General features: G+C 47.2%; 1 protein-coding gene and 1 long non-coding RNA gene across 2 annotated transcripts in view; one reads left to right on the top strand and one right to left on the bottom strand.

Moving 5' to 3' along the window:
- The window catches only part of LOC310869506 (uncharacterized protein), a 38,101-nt gene extending 21,105 nt beyond the window's left edge, over window positions 1-16,996 (top strand). The window contains exons 13-44 of the mRNA XM_083780277.1: window positions 59-103; window positions 785-838; window positions 1,672-1,770; window positions 2,475-2,519; window positions 3,649-3,747; window positions 3,897-3,950; window positions 4,084-4,191; window positions 4,340-4,492; window positions 4,603-4,656; window positions 5,304-5,402; window positions 5,570-5,623; window positions 5,775-5,828; window positions 6,222-6,329; window positions 6,446-6,589; window positions 7,259-7,366; window positions 7,506-7,667; window positions 8,472-8,525; window positions 8,636-8,743; window positions 8,888-8,995; window positions 9,549-9,710; window positions 9,845-9,952; window positions 10,084-10,191; window positions 10,622-10,675; window positions 10,757-10,864; window positions 11,255-11,308; window positions 11,772-11,879; window positions 11,983-12,036; window positions 12,289-12,396; window positions 13,763-14,042; window positions 14,740-14,924; window positions 15,499-15,741; window positions 16,168-16,996. Of these exons, the coding sequence (XP_083636403.1) occupies window positions 59-103; window positions 785-838; window positions 1,672-1,770; window positions 2,475-2,519; window positions 3,649-3,747; window positions 3,897-3,950; window positions 4,084-4,191; window positions 4,340-4,492; window positions 4,603-4,656; window positions 5,304-5,402; window positions 5,570-5,623; window positions 5,775-5,828; window positions 6,222-6,329; window positions 6,446-6,589; window positions 7,259-7,366; window positions 7,506-7,667; window positions 8,472-8,525; window positions 8,636-8,743; window positions 8,888-8,995; window positions 9,549-9,710; window positions 9,845-9,952; window positions 10,084-10,191; window positions 10,622-10,675; window positions 10,757-10,864; window positions 11,255-11,308; window positions 11,772-11,879; window positions 11,983-12,036; window positions 12,289-12,396; window positions 13,763-14,042; window positions 14,740-14,924; window positions 15,499-15,741; window positions 16,168-16,314 (3,429 nt within the window). The 3' untranslated portion in view covers window positions 16,315-16,996. The remainder of the gene's footprint in view (window positions 1-58; window positions 104-784; window positions 839-1,671; window positions 1,771-2,474; window positions 2,520-3,648; window positions 3,748-3,896; window positions 3,951-4,083; window positions 4,192-4,339; window positions 4,493-4,602; window positions 4,657-5,303; window positions 5,403-5,569; window positions 5,624-5,774; window positions 5,829-6,221; window positions 6,330-6,445; window positions 6,590-7,258; window positions 7,367-7,505; window positions 7,668-8,471; window positions 8,526-8,635; window positions 8,744-8,887; window positions 8,996-9,548; window positions 9,711-9,844; window positions 9,953-10,083; window positions 10,192-10,621; window positions 10,676-10,756; window positions 10,865-11,254; window positions 11,309-11,771; window positions 11,880-11,982; window positions 12,037-12,288; window positions 12,397-13,762; window positions 14,043-14,739; window positions 14,925-15,498; window positions 15,742-16,167) is intronic.
- LOC310869507 lies at window positions 16,789-17,420 on the bottom strand. The gene is made up of 3 exons (XR_014570167.1): window positions 17,281-17,420; window positions 17,216-17,234; window positions 16,789-17,185 (listed from the first exon to the last, which is right to left on the bottom strand). It is a non-coding gene; the product is annotated as an uncharacterized lncRNA (long non-coding RNA).
- Window positions 17,421-24,617: the final 7,197 nt, after the last annotated feature.

Genomic DNA, 24,617 nt, shown 5'->3' with positions numbered 1-24,617 from the left:
TGAACCAATCACGTGGTGTGTTTCAGTTGTAATGAACCAATCACGTTGTGTGTTTCAGGGTGCTCGTGGAAACGATGGTGCTGCTGGTGCTGCTGGACCTCCTGTGAGTCACCCTGTCTCACTCTCTGCCCTGTCTCACTCTCTGTCCTGTCTCACTCTCTGTCCTGTCTCACTCTCTGAATCCTGTCTCACTCTCTGTCCTGTCTCACTCTATGTCCTGTCTCACTCTATGTCCTGTCTCACTCTATGAATTCTGTCTCACTCTCTGCCCTGTCTCACTCTCTGTCCTGTCTCACTCTCTGAATACTGTCTCACTCTCTGTCCTGTCTCACTCTCTGAATTATGTCTCACTCTCTGAATCCTGTCTCACTCTCTGAATACTGTCTCACTCTCTGCCCTGTCTCACTCTCTGTCCTGTCTCACTCTCTGCCCTGCCTCTCTCTGAATCCTGTATCACTCTCTTATTGTCTAATGTCATTATAAGACTCCATCTTAGCCCGTAGCACTTGCCCTAGCCTTGATGACCTTACAGGTCAAAGGTTAAACTAGCCTCGACGACCTTACAGGCGTACGGCTCAACTTATGTAACTTAGATATCATTTTATGTAGACTTAGCACTCTATATTGTATTCATTATACAGATATTCTACTGTTAGACAGATGTTCATCCTTAATGTAAATCACTCTGGATTAAGAGCGTCTGATAAATGAATACATCGTAAATTATTATTATTATTATTATTATTGTTCCTGAATGTCTATCTCTCTCTCTCTCTCTCTCCAGGGTCCTACTGGTCCCTCCGGCCCCCCTGGATTCCCCGGTGGTCCCGGAGCTAAGGTATGACCTTATGACCTTTGACATTTGAACCTATGGATGTCCCCTCCATTTATCTGCTTGACCTTTGACACAACGGTAATGTGATGTGTGACAGGAAGTAGTCTGTCTGTCCATCATAGCAGTAAACAAATGGAAGGTGCAGTGATTGGTTGACCCGTCTGTCCATCATAGCAGAAAACAAATGGAAGGTGGTCATTGGTTGACCCATCTGTCCATCAGGAACCTTTTTTTGGGCGTAGTGATATGGACACAAAAAACATAGTTCCATGTGATAGAGGGGTAAAACATGAACGGAAGTTGCACTAATATTTTAGAAATAGGTCAACAATACAAATTACGTTAGTTTTGTGGATTAATTTACTTTTAATGCGTGGCCTCAGTGCCCCCCCACAAAATGACCGGAACTACTTCACCAAAACCAGAGCAGAACTCCCACCACGGGACTCGGTCAGTCAATCAGTACAGTTGCAACCACTATATTAATGGCAAGTATTTCATATAGCTTAAGTTAACAAAATCTGAACTATCCTTTTAAGGCTGTGAATGTGAAAACACAGCAGAGACCTCTTCTACTTTCTACACATTTCACTTTAGTGTTTGTTTGTTTTACGAGTGCATTTATGAGATGTATAGAGGTTATGTAATATGTATGTATTCATGTATAGATGTATTCAATAGATTTATAGATGTTATGTAATATGTATATATTCATGTATAGATGTATTGATCTCCAGGGAGAGGGTGGCACTCTGGGAGCTGTTTAGATGTATTGATAACCTATATTAATAACATATGAATGTATTGATATGTATTGATTATGTATTGATCTCCAGGGAGAGGGTGGACTTCAGGGAGCTCGTGGAGCTGAAGGACCCGCTGGAGCCCGTGGAGAGCCTGGTAACCCTGGACCCGCTGGAGCCGCTGGCCCTGCTGTGAGTGACCTCTGTGTGCCCTCTCTGTGACCTCTCTAGAGGGTCTAGGCTTTAGGATCTCTCCAGAGCTTCACTAGTACAACTCCATTAACCTCAGTAGAACTTCACTAGACCTTCACTAGACCTTCACTAGACCATCACTAGACCTCTCTACTTCACTTACTCGAGGGTGTGGTTTAACGTGATTATTGTCACTTCAGTGATGCTTGCGGAACTCGACTACGTCTCGTTCCTGACCGCATCACTGTCGTGACAATAATCACTTTAAACCACACCCTCTCGTGTAATATTGCAATTATAAAACTAGCTAGCCTTGCCACCCAGTTTGCTAGCGCTCTGGGAAAACAGAGCAGCATAATTCTTTGTTTTGATTAGGTGTGGAGTGGTGCTCGTTTGAACCACGGCTAGAAGGCTGTTTCAAACAATCAGATTGCTTCCTCGAAACGATCTGTTGTATAATAGACCTTCACTAGCACCTCTCTACTTCACCTCAGCAGAACTTCACTAGCAGTAGAACTTCAGCGTTCAGACACAGTGCAGTTCACTAGAACGTCCACAAGGTGTCGGTGTTCAGCCACAGTGCAGTTCACTAGAACGTCCACTATAGGTGTCAGTGTTCAGCCACAGTGCAGTTCACTAGAACGTCCACTAGGTGTCAGTGTTCAGACACAGTGCATCATGTTAAAATATCCATTCTCTTTCAGGGAAACAACGGAGCTGATGGAAACACTGGAGCCAAGGGAGCCCCTGTAAGTACACACACACACACACACACACACACAAAAGCCCAATTCCGATGTCCTCCCTAAAGCCTCCAGCTAATCAAACCAAACCCTTCAAACAAATAATGGAATCATGAAATACCAACGAGTCATTATCAAATCAATATCTATAGCAGGCAATTCAATAAACAGAAAATGTCTACTAAGTAGGAATGGAGATCCCCTAACCCTAACCCTAATGGAGATCCCCTAACGGAGATCCCCTAAACCTAATGGAGATCACTTTAAAACACGTAATATCCTTAATGACATGCAGTGCTTTTAAGGTGCCTTTTGCAATATGACCATTTTCTGTTAATTTTGTGTGTCAACAATGGATCAACCCTGAGCTACGGAGCTAAGTTAAGAAGTAGCTGAGCCAAGGAGCTACATTCAGGAGCTAAGCTGAAGAGCTAAGCTAAGGAGCTACCGTTAGTTAAGGAGCTAAGCTAAAGAGCTAAGCTAAGGAGCTACAGTTAGTTAAGGAGCTAAGCTAAGGAGCTAAATTCAGGAGTTAAGCTAAGGAGCTAAGCTAAATAGCTAGGCTAAGGAGCTAAGCTAAGGCGTTACAGTTAGTTAAGGAGCTAAGCTAAGGAGCTACAGTTAGTTAAGGAGCTAAGCTAAATAGCTAAGCTAAGGAGCTACAGTTAGTTAAGGAGCCAAGCTAAAGAGCAAAGCTAAGGAGCTAAGAAGCTACAGTAAGTTAAGGAGCTAAGCTGCTAAAGAGGACATTGGACCTGGTTCATAAACAGCCTACACACTGAAACCAGAATGTTTTCCACCAACAGAACTTTGTTTCTAGAACTCGTTCCGTTCTATAGATTCTTGGAACCTGGTGCTTTCACAGAACCGGCAGATTTGTTTGGGTCCAGTTCTGAACCAACTTCCAGGGTTCTGAACCAGTTCATTCCAGTGTAAACACTCTGAACTGGTTCAATATTAGGCAGGGATAAAAATTACGGAACCGGTTCAACCGTCCTCACTGACTGGTTCATAGTCAACCTCCACACTGGATTTATTTAACTGAGCCGTACGTGGTGTTTTGCTGCCCCCTGTAGGAGGCGCTGGTACCAGAGTGTATTTATTTAACTGAGTGTTGTTTTGCTGCCCCCTGTAGGGCCTCGCTGGTATCGCTGGAGCCCCTGGCTTCCCTGGACCCCGTGGCCCCCCTGGAGCCCAAGGTGCTGGTGGAGCCCCCGGACCCAAAGGAAACACTGTGAGTCAATGTCTCTCTCTCTCTCTCTCTCTCTCTCTCTCTCTCTCTCTCTCTCTCTCTCTCTCTCTCTCTCTCTCACCCATTAATTAATTGTTAATTGTTCTTGTTCTAATTGTGGTTAATTGTTAATTGTTGTTGTTGTCCTACAGGGTGAGGTTGGTGCCAACGGAGCTAAGGGAGAGGCCGGTGCCAAGGGAGAGGCTGTAAGTTTACCACACACACACACACACACACACACACACACACACACACACACACACACACACACACACACACACACACACACACACACTCTCTCTCTCTCTCTAACCTGCACTGTGTGTGTTTGACCACCAGGGTATTCCAGGAGCTCAGGGACCCCCCGGTTCAGCTGGTGAGGAGGGCAAGCGAGGAGCCCGCGGAGAGCCCGGTGCTGGAGGAGCCCGAGGACCCCCCGGAGAGAGAGTACGTTAGTCTGTGATGTCACTGTTAGATTACCCAGCATGCATCAGTGACATCGCTGTCATCCACCCTCTAGTTTATCGATACCTCAACGAGCGTCAGCTGTGCTGTGTCACTGATCAAGCGGGTGTGTTTGTTTCGTTGCGCGCAGGGTGGCCCTGGAGGTCGTGGTTTCCCCGGAGCTGACGGCGCTGCCGGACCCAAGGGAGCCAACGGTGAGCGAGGAGGACCCGGAGTTGTTGGACCCAAGGGCGCCACCGGAGAGCCCGGACGCAACGGAGAGCCCGGCATGCCCGGATCCAAGGTACAAGACTTTATGTTAACTAATGTATTCATAACGTTTGGAGGGAGAATAATGCATACATGATTATGAAAGGTGTTTGTTAATCCTGTGACCTTTGTTTGACCTCTTAGGGTATGACTGGTAGCCCAGGAAGCCCTGGTCCTGATGGCAAGCTTGGAGCAACTGTAAGTACCGCCTTAAATATTAACACTAATACTACCTTAAATACAAATATTAACACATGTGATGCTTTAGACGAGTATACTCGTCCTATTAAATAAATACGCTTGGTGCTCAGGATGCTCGTCTTAATGTGCTTTATATCGATATATAAGCATGCCTCGCTGCTAGGCACGGTCCCTAGGCACTGCTAGGCACTGTTTGAATGAGCGTGCAACTCTCATGACCTTCTGTATTAGTCGCGGCCTTTATTAGCTTCTGTATTAGCCGCGGCCTTTATTAGCTTCTGTATCAGCCGCGGCTTTTATTAGCTTCTGTATTAGCCAGCAGCCTTTCCACGTTGTTTCCTCTGAACATACGGCGCTGTCCGTAGTTTCGATCAGATCGGCGAGGTTCGGAGCTCATTTCAGAGTTTCGCGGTCATTGCGTTTGGAATATTAGCGTTTCCTGGATAATGGAGGGACATTGTCTTATCTCACTAGCATTAGCGCTAATAATACTATCATTCAATATGGCGACGAACCGGGCGGTTATATATTAGTATTACTACTCGTATACAAGTGTGTAATGATAATAACACTCATATAACACTCATATTACATATTCGTTATAAGCATCTTATATCCAAGCATTTCTACTTTTCATCACCCAGGGTGCCGCAGGACAAGATGGCCGCCCCGGACCTCCCGGTCCCGTTGGAGCCAGAGGTCAGCCCGGAGTCATGGGATTCCCTGGACCCAAGGGTGCTGCTGTGAGTACCATATCAGCCCTAGGGATAATAAATAGATATACACCCTAGGGTATATATACCCTAGGGTCTTAGGGAGAAATAATTGGTTAATTGATGAAAGTTTAACTGTTCGTCTCGCTGTCTGTCTGTCTGCCTGTCTGTCTGTCTACCTGTCTGTCTGTCTGTAGGGTGAGGGTGGTAAGCCTGGTGAGAGAGGAGTGTTGGGACCCACTGGTGCTACTGTAAGTATTCTTATTCTATTCACTTGGTACATTTAGGTAGTTATTATTACCATAATGGTATAATGGCATAATGGTAATATGGTATATTACTACCATATTTGTAGTTTTCAACAAAAATAAATGACGTCCATGTTCTTTTTTTCCCCCCCAGGGTGCACCTGGCAAGGACGGTGATGTTGGTGCTCCTGGTGCCACTGGACCCGCTGTAAGCAACACACATGCGCACGCACGCACACACACACACACACACACAAGGTCAATCAATTTCCTCGAGACACCACAGTGACCCACTCACACTGGACAACCCAAACTTCGGTTGAATTTCCGAATGACCTCTGGGAGGTCGTCTAAATGACCTCTGGGAGGTCGTCTAAATGACCTCTCGGAGGTCGTCTAAATGGTGGTCAAATCCAACATTGCCACCGCTCAAGGTGCCAACCTGGAGGCTTCAAAACAACATCTCACACTCCAGAACCAACTCCAGAACCAACTCCAAAACCAACTCTCCAGTTCAAACATCCACATATATCCATCCACCATCACACCTCCATTCACCATCACGTCTCCATCTAAACATCATCTCCTCTCTGGCCCTCAGGGAGTTGCTGGAGAGAGAGGAGAGCCCGGTGCAGCCGGACCCCCAGGATTCCAGGGACTCCCCGGACCCCAGGGAGCCCTCGGAGAGAGCGGCAAGCCAGGAGAGCAGGTACAACATTAGACTTAAAAATATACCCGAAATGGAATACAGTTAAAATATGGTTCGCTTTCAGAGGGCGAGTGACACATGTTGACATGACAATCTCTCTCTCTCTCTCTCTCCAGGGTCTGGCCGGTGAGGCTGGTCAAGCCGGACCTGCTGGATCCAGAGGCGACAGAGGATTCCCAGGAGAGCGCGGAGCACCAGGTCCCGTTGGACCCGCCGGAGCTCGCGGTTCTCCCGGATCTGCCGGAAATGACGGTGCCAAGGTGAGTTCCGGACACGCCCCCTGACCGCTGACCTTTAGGGCGGGGTCGTCACTGGGCACGGAGGCTCGTTCATAGCTTGTATTGATAAGGAGCACTGTATTGATCAGCTCCAGGTATTGATCAGGCTCCAGGTATCTTCAGCTCTTTATCAACAGAAAATGCATATTTATTTAACTAAAACATATCACTTGCACTACATTTTACTACTAGAGCCTTCAAATACAGTACATTTAACAGTACATTTTACTACTAGAGCCTTCAAATACAGTACATTTCTAACAGACGGAATGCAAACGGAATGCAATTCTATTGAAGAAACTGTTAACTGGTCATAATTTTATCATGGGCTGCTAGGCTCGATAACAGGCTTGATGAACTTATTGATACCGGGTACTCGATAAGCCCAAAGCTTTTTGATACCGGGTACTCGATAAGCCCAAAGCTTATCGATACCGGGTACTCGATAAGCCCACAGCTTATTGATACCGGATACTCAATAAGCCCAAAGCTCATCGATACCGGTTACTCCATCCCTAGTGACCACCCTGACCTCAGGCAGGGTCATGACCCTGACCTCATGACCCTGGATTATAGAAATCCTGCTCTTTATGGAGTGTTTCTCTCAACTCTTCCTCTCTCCTCCTCTTCCTCTTCCTCCTCTTCCTCCAGGGAGATGCTGGAGCCGGAGGAGCCCCCGGTGCTCAGGGACCCCCAGGTCTGCAGGGCATGCCCGGAGAGAGAGGAGCCGCTGGTCTGCCTGGACTGAAGGGAGACAGAGTGAGTTAGAATCCATCTTCAGCCGCTTATCCGTAGTAGGGTCGCGGGGGCAACAGCTCCACTAGAGCAACATTAGTAACTTCATTCTGGGAGATTCCGAGGCTGGAGGTGTCTAAAACGAGTCTTCTCTCCCCTCCAGGGTGACGGTGGTGTTAAGGGAGCCGACGGAGCACCTGGTAAGGACGGTATTCGCGGTATGACCGGACCCATCGGACCCCCCGGACCCGCCGGAGCTCCTGGTGACAAGGGAGAGGGTGGAGCCCTCGGTGCTGTTGGACCCACTGGAGCCCGCGGAGCCCCTGTGAGTACACCTGTCTGTCTGTCTGTCTGTCTGTCTGTCTGTCTGTCTGTCTGTCTGTCTGTCTGTCTAAGGTACCAGCTACCATTGTTTGTCTACATGAGCCCATGCAGCTACGTGAACTTATAGTATAAAAGCTACAAACGCTACAAAAAATGCTCAGCTGGTTTCAACGTCGGCTAACGGAGATACAAATGACAAGGAGGCGAGGTAGTTGCAGCTACTAGCCTGTCCGCTACTAGCATTAGCTCTTCATAATGGAGGCGAGATAGTTTCAGGCTAGCTGAGGTAAACCCAGCTAGCCTGTGTCTGCTACTAGCGTTAGATAGTTTCAGGCTAGCTGAGGTAAAGCCAGCTAGCATGTCTGCTACTAGTGTTAGACAGTTTCAGGCTAGCTGAGGTAAAGCCAGCTAGCATGTGTCTGCTACTAGCGTTAGATAGTTGCAGGCTAGCTGAGGTAAAGCCAGCTAGCCTGTCTGCTACTAGTGTTAGCTCTTCATAATGGCTTCCTCATCCCATCAACAACAAGAGCTAACGCTAGTCTACCTACTACTACCATTAGCTCTTCATAGTTATACGTATGCATATAGATATGAATATCATTACGCTAATGTGACATAGTCAAGTAAGTCAGAGAGGCTTATTGTCGGTATGCTAACGCTTATGCTAATGTTTCATGTAATTATGCATAGCATAATGTTAATGTATCATGTAATTATGCATAGCATTAAGCTAATGTTATGCTAATGTGTCATGTAATTATGCATAGCATTATGCTAATGTTATGCTAATGTGTGTGGTCCTCAGGGCGAGCGTGGAGAGAATGGTCCCCCTGGACCCGCTGGATTCGCTGGACCCCCTGTAAGTAGCCCCTCCCACTCTCTGATGACATCACGTGTTACATCATCACTGTGCGTCTCTCTCTGATGACATCACGTGTTACATCATCACTGTGCGTCTCTCTCTCTCAGGGTGCTGACGGTCAGCCCGGAGCTAAGGGAGAAGCTGGAGATAACGGAGCTAAGGGAGACGGTGGAGCACCCGGCGCTGCTGGAGCCACTGGAGCCGCCGGACCTCAGGTTGGGACACACACACACACACACACACACACATGGCGTACAGCCGGCGTACAGCCGGCGTACACACATACTCTTATACTATTGGTGTATGGTATGGTATGGTATGCAATGGTTTGATTGACTCTCTGCCTGGTCCAATCACAGGGTCCCGTTGGAAACACCGGAGCCAAGGGAAGCCGCGGAGCCGCCGGACCCCCTGGTGCTACTGGATTCCCTGGAGCTGCTGGTAGAGTCGGAGCCCCCGGCCCCTCTGTGAGTACCTCCTGTGACATCATCATGCCCTTTCTACCACCCCAAGACCATGGGAGGAATGATATAATGGTCAAATAGCACCATTCAGCCTGATGGACAGTTATAAAACACACAGTCGAGGGTCACCATCTGTTGCTTCGCTATTGGTTCAAAGGTTATCTAAAGTCCAATAAAAGGCTGTAAACATAAGTCATGGGACCTTAAGAAATGGCATATTTTAATGATTACCGTCGGTATACTTATCCCAAAATGAATGGGTCCACGTGATGTGAATATGAACGGCAAATGAGCATGGATGAAAGCAGATACGACCTGGTACAGTATATCACACATCTATTATCCGCTCCATATCAGTCCGTTGGTTCGGGGGCGGGGCGCCCCCCTTGAAGCGCAGGCCAGAGGTGTCGTCTGTTCCTGGAGAGCTCTGACGCGTCTCTACTTTTTCAGACACCTATATAGAAATATTTCTGTCTCTCTGTGACCTTGATGACCCCTGCTAGCGTGCACACTCTTATCTCATCACTCTCTCTCTCTCTCTCTCTCCCTCTCTCAGGGTAACTCTGGAGCCCCCGGCCCCGCTGGACCTGCTGGTAAGGAAGGACAGAAGGGTAACCGCGGAGAGACCGGTCCCGCCGGTCGCCCCGGTGAGCTGGGAGCCGCAGGACCCCCAGGAGCCCAGGGAGAGAAGGGTAACCCCGGTGGAGAGGGAGCTCCCGTAAGTAGCCGTGGTTTACCGTCATCATTACACTCTCACACTCTTTATTCCATGATGACCCCGACATTCTGGACCTCATTCTGGGGTCTTAATAATGTGTGTATTTGACCAGGCGTCTCTGTCTCCCCCTGCAGGGCTCCTCTGGTATTCCCGGCCCCAGCGGTATTGCTGGTCAGAGAGGTATCGTCGGTCTGCCAGGACAGAGAGGAGAGAGAGGTTTCCCTGGACTGCCCGGACCCAGCGTGAGTTAACTACCACAAGTTAAATATTAGCGCTGTTAGCAGCAGACTCAGATTGGTCGGTATAGATCTAATCTGTGGTTCTCCACAGGGAGAGGTCAGTAGATCTAAGCATTGTGATTGGTCCCCCACAGGGTGAGGTTGGTAAGCAGGGATCCGGTGGACCCGGCGGAGAGCGTGGACCCCCTGGACCAATGGGACCCTCTGGCCTGGCCGGAGCACCCGGCGAGGCTGGACGCGAGGTGAGGACCCTAAAATACTGTCTCTGCACTGTAAACATTAGCATGGTGGTGTTACGGCCGCTAGTCTACACTGTAAACACTAGCATGGTGGTGTTACCACCTCTAGTATACACTGTAAACATTAGCATGCTGGTGTTACGGCCTCTAGTCTACACTGTAAACATTAGCATGGTGGTGTTACGGCCTCTAGTCTACACTGTAAACACTAGCATGGTGGTGTTACGGCCTCTAGTCTACACTGTAAACACTAGCATGGTGGTGTTACGGCCTCTAGTCTACACTGTAAACACTAGCATGGTGGTGTTACCACCTCTAGTCTACACTGTAAACATTAGCATGGTGGTGTTACCACCTCTAGTCTACACTGTAACATGTTAGTTATGGAACTACAGAAAGTACACTGTAAACATTGACATGTTTTGTGTCACAGGGAGCCGCCGGTAACGAGGGAGCTGCTGGCCGTGATGGTGCTGCAGGACCCAAGGTCAGTGCCACACACACACACACACACACACACACTTGGCTGTTTGGTTGTCCTGTGTGCTGATTGGCTCTCTGTTACCAGGGAGACCGTGGTGAGTCTGGTGCTGCTGGTGCCCCCGGTGCCCCAGGACCCCCCGGAGCCCCAGGACCCGTTGGACCCGCTGGAAAGTCTGGTGACCGTGGAGAGAGTGTGAGTACAGACCCCCCCCAGCACCCCCCAAAACATCCTACAGACCAGAGAACTCCCCAAAACATCCTACAGACCAGAGAACTCCCCAAAACATCCTACAGACTCCCCAGAACACCCCCCCTATCCACCCCCAAAACGTCATACAGCCCCCTAGATCCACCCAGAACCCTCCAGAACAATCTACAGACCGGCCACCACCACCACCTAGAAGCTCATGGAACCAATCTAGAGCAGATAGGAGTCAAGAACCTGTGAGAGTCCATCAGAACCTCCCCAGGTCCAATCCAGAATACCTGTTAGAACCTCATAGTCTAATAGAATATACAGTAGACCCATCAGAAGGCTTACTGAACTCTCTCTCTCTCTCTCTCTCTCTCTCTCTCTCTCCAGGGTCCCGCTGGTCCTGCTGGAGCTGCTGGTATTGGTGGCCCTCGTGGACCTTCTGTAAGTAACTATGACCTATGACCTATGACCTTATGTAAGTAACTATGACCTATTAACACATTGGATCCTAAAGACGGGTGTACTTGGTTGCTATGAACAGGGCTCCGCCCACAGTGGGTTTCTGTACGATCCGACCACGTTAGCTTCTGTTTTAGTCGGCCGTGTCTTTTCACGATCTTTTCTCTGAAACTACGCCACTGTCCGTGCTTTTCTGATTGTCCGGTGATCGTGATTGGAACATTGGGCATTTTCTAGACTAAGGATAATTTTAGCTCGATAGCATTAATGCTAATAATTTAAACTAAACTATTACAAACTGCTGTAAGTAACTATAAAGTACAACGGCTCAGCGCTCGTACTGACAACCTTCCCGCTCTTTTCAGGGCCTATTGACCTGTTAACTATGAACCATGAACTATGACCTATGAACTACTCGTACTCACGACCTTCCCGCTCTTTTCAGGGTCCCGCTGGCGCTCGTGGAGACAAGGGAGAGTCCGGAGAGGCTGGAGAGAGAGGCATGAAGGGACACCGAGGATTCACCGGCATGCAGGGACCCCCCGGACCCTCTGTAAGACTCACTAACATACTGTAGGACACCCGGGACCCCCTGTAAGTCATTATCCCCCCCGTAATGCCAACCCTAACGCTGTTTGTTGTTGTTTAACCTTTAGGGTTCATCTGGAGATTCAGGACCTGCCGGTTCCGCCGGACCCGCTGGACCCAGAGTAAGTTCTACAACCGTTTACACTTTACACTTCACCCCTAAACCCCTAACCCCTAGACCCTAACCGTTTACACTTTACACTGACCAAGAGTCACAGTCTAGGCATTTATCAGACGCTCTTAATCCAGAGCGACTTACAGTTTACACTTCCTATCATCAGTCTAACAGTAGACTATATAAACAGTCATCTAGGATCATCTAGAAGCTATCATCATAGCTACATATCATGCTAATATCTGCGTTGTCTCCGTAGGGACCCTCTGGCTCATCTGGAGCTGCTGGTAAAGACGGTATGAGTGGTCTGCCTGGACCTACCGGACCCCCTGGACCCAGAGGTCGCTCTGGAGAGATGGGACCCGCTGTGAGTACACACTGTTTGTCTGTCTGTCTGTCTGTCTGTCTGTCTGTCTGTCTGTCTGTCTGTCTGTCTGTCTGTCTGTCTGTCTGTCTGTCTGTCTGTCTGTCTGTCTGTCTGTCTGTCTGTCTGTCTGTCTGTCTGTCTGTCTGTCTGTCTGTCTGTCTGTCTGTCTGTCTGTCTGTCTGTCTGTCTGACTGACTGTCTGTCTGTCTGTCTGTCTGTAAACCCCATATCTTACTTAGATAGTAACATTAAGCAATGGTTGTAAAATAGAAAAATGAGAGCTTGCATTCCATTCTCTTGCATATTGCATCTTAGTGGGTCTTATAGAATAAAGCATAATTGTATCTTAGTAGGTCTTTGTGTAGAATAAAGCATATTGTATCTTAGTAGGTCTTTGTGTAGAATAAAGCATATTGTATCTTAGTGGGTCTTATAGAATAAAACATATTGTATCTTAGTAGGTCTTTGTGTAGAATAAAGCATATTGTATCTTAGTGGGTCTTATAGAATAAAGCATATTGTATCTTAGTGGGTCTTATAGAATAAAGCATATTGTATCTTAGTGGGTCTTATAGAATAAAGCATATTGTATCTTAGTGGGTCTTATAGAATAAAGCATATTGTATCTTAGTGGGTCTTATAGAATAAAGCATATTGTATCTTAGTAGGTCTTTGTGTAGAATAAAGCATATTGTATCTTAGTGGGTCTTATAGAATAAAGCATATTGTACCTTAGTGGGTCTTTGTGTAGAATAAAGCATATTGTATCTTAGTGGGTCTTATAGAATAAAGCATATTGTATCTTAGTGGGTCTTTGTGTAGAATAAAACATATTGTATCTTAGTGGGTCTTATAGAATAAAGCATATTATATCTTAGTGGGTCTTATAGAATAAAGCATATTGTATCTTAGTGGGTCTTATAGAATAAAACATATTGTATCTTAGTGGGTCTTATAGAATAAAGCATATTGTATCTTAGTGGGTCTTTGTGTAGAATAAAGCATATTGTATCTTAGTGGGTCTTTGTGTAGAATAAAGCATATTGTATCTTAGTGGGTCTTTGTGTAGAATAAAGCATATTGTATCTTAGTGTAGTGTAGTGTCCAGTCATAAACATCTCGCCACTAGACCACGTGTTTCTTAGTGTATCCAGTCATGAACATTTTGACCACTAGACCACGTGACTAGACTAGAAGCTCGTCAAGCTCATTAAAAAGGTGTTTCTTGCAGTGGAGTTCTGACAAACTGAGTACCAGTAGCATGAGGCATCTAGGTTCCACTACTTCTGTCCTATGGTTTTCCTGCCAGCCAGCCAACCAACGAACCAACTCTTCTCTCTCTCTCGTTGACTCCTCCCCCTCACAGGGACCCCCTGGACCTCCCGGACCCCCAGGACCCCCCGGCGCCCCCGGTGGCGGCTTCGACATGGGCTTCATCTCCCAGCCCCAGGAGAAGGCTCCCGATCCGTTCCGCATGTACCGCGCTGATGACGCCAACGTCATGCGCGACCGCGACCTGGAGGTAGACAGCACCCTGAAGAGCCTCAGCCAGCAGATCGAGCAGATCAGAAGCCCTGACGGCACCCAGAAGAACCCCGCCAGAACCTGCAGGGACCTGAAGATGTGCCACCCCGACTGGAAGAGCGGTACGCTAACCGCTAGCCGCTATGCTAATACAACACTAGTTACTAATAAACATACTAGTTAACATGTGCCACCCCGACTGGAAGAGCGGTATGCTAACCACTAGCCGCTATGCTAATACAACACTAGTTACTAATAAACACACTAGTTAACATGTGCCACCCCGACTGGAAGAGCGGTACGCTGACCGCTATGCTAATAAATACACTAGTTAACATGACTGGTAGAGCGTTACGCTAACCGCTATGCTAATAAATACACTAGTTAACATGACTGGTATAGCGGTACGCTAACCGCTATGCTAATAAATACACTATAGTTAACATGACTGGTAGAGTGGTACACTAACCGCTATGATAATACACACACTAGTTAACATGACTGGTAGAGCAGTACGCTAACCGCTATGCTAATACATGCACTAGTTAACATGACTGGTAGAGCGGTACGCTAACCGCTATGCTAATAAATACACTAGTTAACATGTGCCACCCCGACTGGTAGAGCGGTACGCTAACCGCTAGGCTAATAAACACACTTAAGTGGTATCTACAGTACACTAACAAACACACTATCAACATTCTAATAACGAACGCACACACACACATCAACGCTGGCTAAAGATCGTGTCTCTGTCCGTACATTACGTTAGCGATAGCGCTGTGCTTCATCATGTGTCTCTCTGTCGCCGCCCTACAGGACAGTACTGGATCGACCCAGACCAGGGCTGCACCCAGGACGCCATCAAGGTTTACTGCAACATGGAGACCGGAGAGACCTGCGTGTCTCCCACACAGAGCACCGTGGAGAAGAAGAACTGGTACCAGAGCTCCACCAGCAAGAAGCACGTCTGGTTCGGAGAGACCATGGCCGACGGATTCCAGGTGAGACCGGCCTTCTACTCTAAGACCCAAACCACGCCAATGCAACTAGTCGCAACTCCTTGCAACCAAACGGTTTTAGGCCCAAACAGCACGGAATGATTGGCCATGCAACTCCTTGCAACCAGAGTAGTTACATGAAACCGAAAGGAAAGGTACTATGTTTACCCAGGGTAACTGGACTAAGCTCAATAACTTGTTTACAGCCAGGCCCTGCTCATAGAACTTTTCATGGTAGGGGTTCAATGCCTTGTCCAAGGGCACTTCAGCGGTGGTAATTTTAACGTGCCGGTGCAGGGATACGAACTAGCAACCTTCCGATATCAAGACCGCTCCGCAAACCGTTCGGCCTCCGCTGCCACGTCATTATCCTCAACGGCAGTTGGAAAGTGGAGTTGCATTGGTGTGTCCTTAAAACTGTAAAGTTCAACTGAGTTGAACTTGCGACTAGTTGCATTGGTGCGGTTTGGGCCCGAGAAACAAGCCCAAATAGTCAACTACACTTTAAGCCCAAACCACAGTGAGGGCTCCTCTCTCTCGCTCTCTCAGTCTAAGTAAACCTCTCTCTCCCCTCCAGTTTGAGTATGGCAGTGAGGGCTCTGCTCCCACAGACGTGAACATCCAGCTCACCTTCCTGCGCCTCATGTCCACCGAAGCCAGCCAGAACCTCACCTACCACTGCAAGAACAGCGTGGCCTACATGGACGCTTCCACCGCCAACCTGAAGAAGGCGCTGTTGCTGCAGGGCTCCAACGAGATCGAGATCAGAGCCGAGGGCAACAGTCGCTTCACCTACAGCGTCCTGGAGGACGGATGCACGGTGAGAGAGAGAGAGCGCGCACACACACACACACACACACACACACACACACTACTGACACACACACGAACACACACACACACACACGCATGCACACACAGCTTTAAGGAACCCAAACTGTGATTGAATTCTACTTCTCTAAGTGTCCTCACCAACAACATCAGGTGTATTGTTACAATTTAGGCATTTATCAGACGCTCTTAATCCAGAGCGATTTACAGTAAGCAAGAACAACACAATAATAGTCACCTATAGGATCATAAGTAAACAAAGAAATGTGTGTTAATGTGTATGAATGTGTATGCTAACGATGTGACAATACAGCATTCTAACGTTGTTCTGTAGAAATGTGTGTGAATGTGAATGCTGACGATGTGACGATACAGCATTCTAACGTTGTTCTCCTCCCCGTGTGTTTGTATACAGTCGCACAGCGGCGCCTGGGGAAAGACAGTCATCGACTACAAGACAACGAAAACGTCTCGTCTCCCCATCATCGATATCGCCCCCATGGACATCGGCGGTTCCGACCAGGAGTTCGGCCTGGAGGTCGGCCCCGTGTGCTTCTTGTAAAAAAAAAAAAAAAGGAGAAATCTGGACTTGAAATAGTTGTTGTTGTGTGTTATGTGTGTTTTTTTTTATTTGTTCCGACAGTTGATCTCTCTGTAAAAAAACAAACAATCCAAAATCATCATCATCACAAAGACCCTTTTTTTTTATCTTTAGTTTTTTTTGTTTTGAAAAAGCCGACCCCTTTTTAGAAGTCTTCCGTGTTCCGACGTCGTTCGTTTCTGCCTTGAAACCTGCACTTCCTATTCCTTCCACAAGAGGGCGATGTCGGCGCGGTGCGGAGTTTTTTTCCGCACGGCCGGTTGTCCGTCGCGTTTGGGACCACTACTTCCTGTTTGGGACTTCCGACTCTGAGGATACTTTTACCTTTTTTTTTTTAAGAGAAGACATTCTGTTTTTCCAAACGGCAAACGAGAAAATAATATATGTGCTTTGTGTAAAGTGTAAAATGTTTTGAGTTTTTTTTTGTTTTGTTTATTTTTATTTTATTTTTTGGTTTCCCCCTCCCCCCTCTGGAGTTTACAGACAACAGTTCAGAAACCACACGACGCGCGACGTTGACTTTTTCATTGGTTTTACTTTAGTTCTTTTTTCCACACCTCCACTGCCCTCAACGGATCAAAGGACGATATGAGCTTTGTACACAGTTTTTGTTTCAGGTGCTGAAAATAAACGGTCAAACTGACGCTGTATGTGTGTGTGTCCCGCATCCATCTCTGCCTCGTTTGTTCTACTACGCCCTTGTAGGGTAATATTTTGTGTTCTTTTCACACTCGGCCACTCCAGCATGGTGGTGTTACGGTGAAGTTGGTGACCTGCTGAAATATGTGACCATCTTTGTAGACTTCACACAACGTTACATGGAGGTCTTTAACTTCACACAACTTTACATGGAGGTCTTTACATATGTGTCCTAAATATCGCTAGTTTAAGTAAGGGATAATATCTGGCTAGTGGTCATTAATTCACCTCCTTTATGTAAGGGATAATGTCTGGCTAGGTGGTTGTTGCAGGGTGATAATTCACCTCCTTTATGTAAGGGACAATGTCGGGCTAGGTGGTCGTTGTAGGGAGATAATTCACCTCCTTTATGTAAGGGACATTGTCTGGCTAGGTGGTCGTTGTAGGGAGATAATTCACCTCCTTTATGTAAGGGATAATGTCTGGCTAGCTGGTCGTTGTAGGGAGATAATTCACCTCCTTTATGTAAGGGATAATGTCTGGCTAGCTGGTCGTTGTAGGGAGATAATTCACCTCCTTTATGTAAGGGATAATGTCTGGCTAGCTGGTCGTTGTAGGGAGATAATTAACCTCCTTTATGTAAGGGATAATGTCTGGCTAGCTGGTCGTTGTAGGGAGATAATTCACCTCCTTTATGTAAGGGATAATGTCTGGCTAGGTGGTCGTTGTAGGGAGATAATTCACCTCCTTTATGTAAGGGATAATGTCTGGCTAGGTGGTCGTTGTAGGGAGATAATTCACCTCCTTTATGTAAGGGATAATGTCTGGCTAGGTGGTCGTTGTAGGGAGATAATTCACCTCCTTTATGTAAGGGATAATGTCTGGCTAGGTGGTCGTTGTAGGGAGATAATTCACCGACATGGAGTTTAACGCCTTCCCTGCGTCTGCCCAGCTGCAGGGCTGGCTGCATCTGCCCAGCTGCAGCACTGTCGGAAAACAAGGAAGTGAGTTGATCAGATATAATCCATTTCCGGGTACTGCTTTGTCTATTTCTCACTCAAATGTTTCCAAAAACATTCTTGAGAACAATGTTTAGCTGTAAATGACATTGTGTGTCACTAGTGTGTGTGTGTGTGTGTGTGTGTGTGTGTGTGTGTGTGTGTGTTTACATGGCTGTCATGTTGGAAACAGCAGTAAATCGAGCGGGGCACAGCAGGTGATCAGAGGATTTGATTAGCCATCGGTCTGTTATAGAGCGGAGCGGTCTGTTATCAAGAAATAACACACCGCTGAATTCAGCGATTGACCAATCAGAATCAAGCATTCAACCAAGCCATGCTAATAAACATACGGTCAGACACTGACATTATGTAATTGTCTACACCAGTGGTCCGGGGACCACCAGTGGTCCTTATTGAGGGGGTTCCAGGTGGTCCCAAGCTAAATGATGGAGAGTTGGTAACCAAAAGGTTTATTAGATCTTTAACTAGCTTTGAGAGTGTAAAATGAAACCAAATGGACGGGTCAATTTGGTTTAATTTTACACTTTCAAGAGTGGCCGAGATTTTGGGATGTTGTCAGATTGAAGAGAAAACAAGCCCAAATGTTTTACCACTTTACATCGGCTATTTGACAATAGCAGATCTACAAGCTTACAGCGACACGTTTTGAGGTTGTACATCTGTTATTTTCATGAATTTAAATATTTAGAATATTTACAAATCTTGTATGGGTGCAGCGACACTTCGTCCCTGGAACAAAATATTTTCAGACTGATGTCCATGTAGAGTGTAGACAATTACATTTTCATCTGGGGTTCCTTAACGTGAAGAAATGTGGGAAACACTGGTTTAAACTACATTAGGAATTAAACAAGCCCAAATAAACAACTACACTTTAGAAACAAGACCAAATAAACAACTACACTTTAGAAACAAGACCAAATAAACAACTACACTTTAGAAACAAGACCACCAAATAAAAAACTACACTTTAGAAACAAGCCCAAATAAACAACTACACTTTAGAAACAAGCCCAAATAAACAACTACACTTTAGAAACAAGCCCAAATAAACAACTACACTTTAGAAACAAGCCCAAATAAACAAATACACTTTAGAAACAAGCCCAAATAAACAACTACACTTTAGAAACAAGCCCTCCAAAAAACACAACCAGCAACTATCAATATTTACAGAAAAAAACAATCCAAAGGTCGCTTGTAATAAGCAGACATGGCAACACTGACTGTGACAACTCAACAGGAAGTGTGGAGGAAGTGAGGCCTGGGAATGGACAGAACACACACACGCACGCACGCATGCACACACGCACACACGCACGCACACACAAACACACACACACACACACGCACACACACGCACACACACACACACACACACACACGTCACACACACACACACACACACACACACACACACACACACACACACACACACACACACACACAGGGCCTGGGATATAGGGAATGGACAGAATATATGGAAGGGGATCACTTTGGTAAATAGTAGCATGATTAAAGTTTAAATTCTCCATACAATATGGATAAAGAAACCAGCAGGTGGTAGTAATGCACACATATGTTTGCAACCCAAATAGAAGAAGTCTAAGAAGAAGAAGTGCACGCACATGCACAGCAGAGAAGTACTCCACTCGAACACGGTAACAGGTGGAGCAGAAGAGACAGTACAGTGAGTCAAACACTTGGTCCAAAAGGACAGCACAGAAGACAGAGCGGTGCCTGTGTGTTATATAATAATAATTCTAGTTCCATATTCATGTGAAAGTTCTGGCGCAAAACGTGTATTTAGTCAATTAGCTCCAACGTTTCACGAGATGCACATGCACGGACTTCTTTCTCTCCGGGCCAAGGGGCCCGGAATGGCAGCTGGACCCATTCATCAAAACTTCCTCTGATCACCACAAACCAAACACCAATTGACCAGGGAAGCACAAATGTTCAGGTGCCTTGCGATAGGTGCTGGTAATCACACCACCTGCCAATTGTGTGACCCAAACGTTTGTGTTTCCCTGGTCAATTTGGTGATGACGTCTGCGGTAAACAGGACGTATTGGTCAAATCAGTCCATCGATCATTCCGGGCCCCTTCTCCCCCTACCTCCCCACCCACCCTCCCTTGGGTTATGTACCTTAAGTGCCATAACTCCACGAGCTTGCAAGCTACATTTAGACAGGCAGACAGGCAGGCAGACAGACAGAATGTAGATATAATTGTAATGTTTTCTGGGCCTTCGAGGTGCTGTGGTATACATGCATGTTTAACCCTGTGAGGGTACAGAGCGGTGCATAGTCGAGGACACTGTGAGGGTACAGAGCGGTGCATAGTCGAGGACACTGTGAGGGTACAGAGCGGTGCATAGTCGAGGACACCTGGTGACAGAAGATGATTGAAAGAAAGTCTTACCTTGACTGACAGGTCTGCGCTGTTGCATGCTGGCTGTCATCCAAACGTCCGTCGGTCCATCATTGTAAAGTGCGGTGAGCACTTGGAACAGCGCTTTGAAAATGCAATCCATTATTACCCGTCCACACAGTACACACACGCACACGCACACGCACACCCTACCAGTCCATAGATCCATAGAGATGTAAATCCACAGTTTGTAATTCCATATAGTTTGTGTAGATCCACATCCTCTGTGATGACAGCACAGCTGCTGCACATCCTAGACTCTAGGACCTATACAGCATCACCTTCTACACTGAGAATGAACACATCGCTGTCTCTCTCTCTCTCTCTCTCTGTCTCCCTGTCTCTCTCTCTCTCTCTCTCTCTCTCTGTCTCCCTGTCTCTCTCTCTCTCTCTCTCTCTCTCTCTCTCTCTCTCTCTCTCTCTCTGCCTCTCTGTGTGTGTGTGTGTGTGTCTCTCTCTCTCTCTCTGCCTCTCTCTCTCTCTCTCTCTCTCTCTCTCTCTCTCTCGCTCTCTCTCTCTATCTCTCTCTCTCTGCCTCTCTCCATCTCTATCTCTGTCTCTCTCTCTGTCTCTCTCTGTCTCTCACTCTCTCTCTCTCTCTCTCTCTCTCTCTCTCTCTCTCTCTCTGTGTGTGTCTCCCTGTCTCTCTCTATGTCTCTCTCTCATATACAGATCAGGTGTGGCACAGGGCTGTACAAAGAGTGTGATTGTCCTCATGGTGGCGAGGCTGACCCCCCCGCCCCCCCACCGACTGCCCCCGAATACCACCGGATACCTTCCTGGGGGGGGGGGGGCACTGACAGACGAGGGTCTTTATTTTGGGGAGTGGGGAGGACAGGAGAAGCACTGTTTCAGTTAAACACACACACACACACACACACACACACACACACACACACACACAGTGATTTTGGTTCATTCACAGATGGATTCTTGTCTTAATTGCTTAAAGGTGTTGCAGTTAAAATTACCTTTAGACATCTAGTAGTAACCATGTTAAATAGTGCTTCTCACAATGTCACTCTGAGAGAGTTAAATAACTCTGAGAGAGTACACATTTGAACACTCAGAGTTACAGACCTGTAAAGGCTCATTCATAGTCTGGATTTTCGGTGGTGAGGTGACCATCGCTCCGGTGGTGAGGTGACCACCGCTCCGGTGGTGAGGTGACCACCGCTCCAGTGGTGAGGTGACCGCACCGCTCCGGTGGTGAGGTGACCACCGCTCCGGTGGTGAGGTGACCACCGCTCCGGTGGTGAGGTGACCACCGCTCCGGTGGTGAGGTGACCGCACCGCTCCGGTGGTGAGGTGACCACCGCTCCGGTGGTGAGGTGACCGCACCGCTCCGGTGGTGAGGTGACCACCGCTCCAGTGGTGAGGTGACCGCACCGCTCCGGTGGTGAGGTGACCACCGCTCCGGTGGTGAGGTGACCGCACCGCTCCGGTGGTGAGGTGACCACCGCTCCGGTGGTGAGGTGACCGCACCGCTCCGGTGGTGAGGTGACCACCGCTCCAGTGGTGAGGTGACCGCACCGCTCCGGTGGTGAGGTGACCACCGCTCCGGTGGTGAGGTGACCACCGCTCCGGTGGTGAGGTGACCACCGCTCCGGTGGTGAGGTGACCACCGCTCCAGTGGTGAGGTGACCGCACCGCTCCGGTGGTGAGGTGACCACCGCTCCGGTGGTGAGGTGACCACCGCTCCGGTGGTGAGGTGACCATCGCTCCGGTGGTGAGGTGACCACCGCTCCGGTGGTGAGGTGACCACCGCTCCGGTGGTGAGGTGACCGCACCGCTCCGGTGGTGAGGTGACCACCGCTCCGGTGGTGAGGTGACCACCGCTCCGGTGGTGAGGTGACCACCGCTCCGGTGGTGAGGTGACCGCACCGCTCCGGTGGTGAGGTGACCACCGCTCCGGTGGTGAGGTGACCGCACCGCTCCGGTGGTGAGGTGACCACCGCTCCGGTGGTGAGGTGACCACCGCTCCGGTGGTGAGGTGACCATGCACTGCTCCGGTGGTGAGGTGACCACCGTCCTATATGTTTGTCCAACACATGATTGTCCAACTGGAAGACGGTTTCTAAACTGCCCACAACCCTCCTATGAGACACAGACTGAGTAGAAGAAAATCGTGCCATTTTATCATGATTATTAGTGTACGGTTTTACTAAATTACTCCTCAACTTTAGCAACTCCTTCCGCAAAGGGGTTATCGACGGGTGAGACAGTGACTTACTCGAGCATATTTGAAACACATTTATTAAACTCACACATTATTTTCAGGCAGTTTCAACCAGTTTCAGCTAGTGGCTAGGTAATCGACAGCTCCACAACACCCATCAACAACAATGTCCATCGTCCTTCTGACTCGCAGCCAGTCCTCGCATACGCATATGAGCCTATCTTGCACGTGATCATTACTGCCGACAGATGTCACTCTTACACCACTCAATACAAAATAAAATAGAAAGCATAGCAAGAAAATGTTTATATTAAAATGGGATAAAACCACACAATTAGTGAGGACCTATTATATGAAGATAGGTTGAAAAGTGGTGAAGTGGTCAAATGCTCAAAAAGTACAAATCATTTCGAAGTAAAAGGTGACCATTTATTCAAATAATTATGAATAAATAAAATAAAAATGCATGAAACATAAAATTGCTATAAAGAACAATCACATATATCATTAATTTGCTGTATGTTCAAATCATTCTAGATCTGTCTGTCTGTCTGTCTGTCTGTCTGTCTGTCTGTCTGTCTGTCTGTCTGTCTGTCTGTCTGTCTGTCTGTCTGTCTGTCTGTCTGTCTGTCTGTCTGTCTGTCTGTCTGTCTGTCTGTCTGTCTGTATGTCTGTCTGTCTGTCTGTCTATTTATCTTCTTCCTATACTTTACTTCCTATACTTTACAACAGAGTAGGCTATGTTTATATATCTCTTCTTTCAGGGTTCTTTAATCAATAAACCGTTCATAATTTATTCATGATATTAATTTAATTTAATATAAAACGTTTTTGAGTGCATGCAGGCTGCCTACTTCCACTCGCCTGTGTGTGTGTGTGTGCTCGCGCACACGCGTGTCTGTGGGTGTGTGTGCGTGCGTGCACACACACACACACACACACACACACACACACACACACACACACACACACACACACACACACACACACACACACACACTAAAGTGTAGTTGTTTATTTGCTCTTTTTTCTAAAGTTTAGTTGTTTATTTGGTCTTCTTTCTAAGGTGTAGTTGTTTATTAAGGTCTCATTTTTTAAAGTGTAGTTGTTTATTTGATCTCGTTTATAAAGTGTAGTTGTTTATTTTGTCTTGTTTCTAAAGTGTAGTTGTTTATTTGGTCTTGTTTCTAAAGTGTAGTTGTTTATTTGGTCTTGTTTCTAAAGTGTAGTTGTTTATTTGGTCTTGTTTCTAAAGTGTAGTTGTTTATTTGGTCTTGTTTCTAAAGTGTAGTTGTTTATTTGGTCTTGTTTCTAAAGTGTAGGCTAGTTGTTTATTTGGTCTTGTTTCTAAAGTGGTAATTCTGATGATCAAGAGCAAGAACAAATGCACAAGCATCTGTATAGTGACCATTACTTCAAACTTCCGTTTGTGCTCGGATAAAATAAAACATGAATATGATCTGTTGGTACTGTTGTGTACAAGCAGCCAAAATTTGAATTTTGGGCTGTCTTTGGCAACTACAGGACCCAATCCTCAAGGGCCATCTCAGTTCCACTGACTTCATAGGCTTGCTTCAGAAGGCTGTCAAGTACAACAACAGTAACTTTGTGGGCATAATATCTTGTTCTCATTACCTTGGATCGGATACTTCCAGCCTCCAGGAATGATGTGGCAGCTGCCTCTGACTTTACTATCCCAAATGCTTCTTTCAATGCTTCAGGCCATCCTGACCCACGCAGCAGATCTCCCATGGTGCTTCAGGCCATCCTGACCCACGCAGCAGATCTCCCATGGTGCTTCAGGCCATCCTGACCCATGCAGCAGATCTCCCATGGTGCTTCAGGCCATCCTGACCCACGCAGCAGATCTCCCATGGTGCTTCAGGCCATCCTGACCCATGCAGCAGATCTCCCATGGTGCTTCAGGCCATCCTGACCCACGCAGCAGATCTCCCATGGTGCTTCAGGCCATCCTGACCCATGCAGCAGAT

Source organism: Protomyctophum parallelum, assembly GCF_964188405.1.
Source record: "Protomyctophum parallelum genome assembly, chromosome: 13".
Classification (NCBI taxonomy): domain Eukaryota; kingdom Metazoa; phylum Chordata; class Actinopteri; order Myctophiformes; family Myctophidae; genus Protomyctophum; species Protomyctophum parallelum.
Note: the sequence above shows the minus strand (reverse complement) of the source record. Positions and strands in the feature narration are given on the sequence as shown.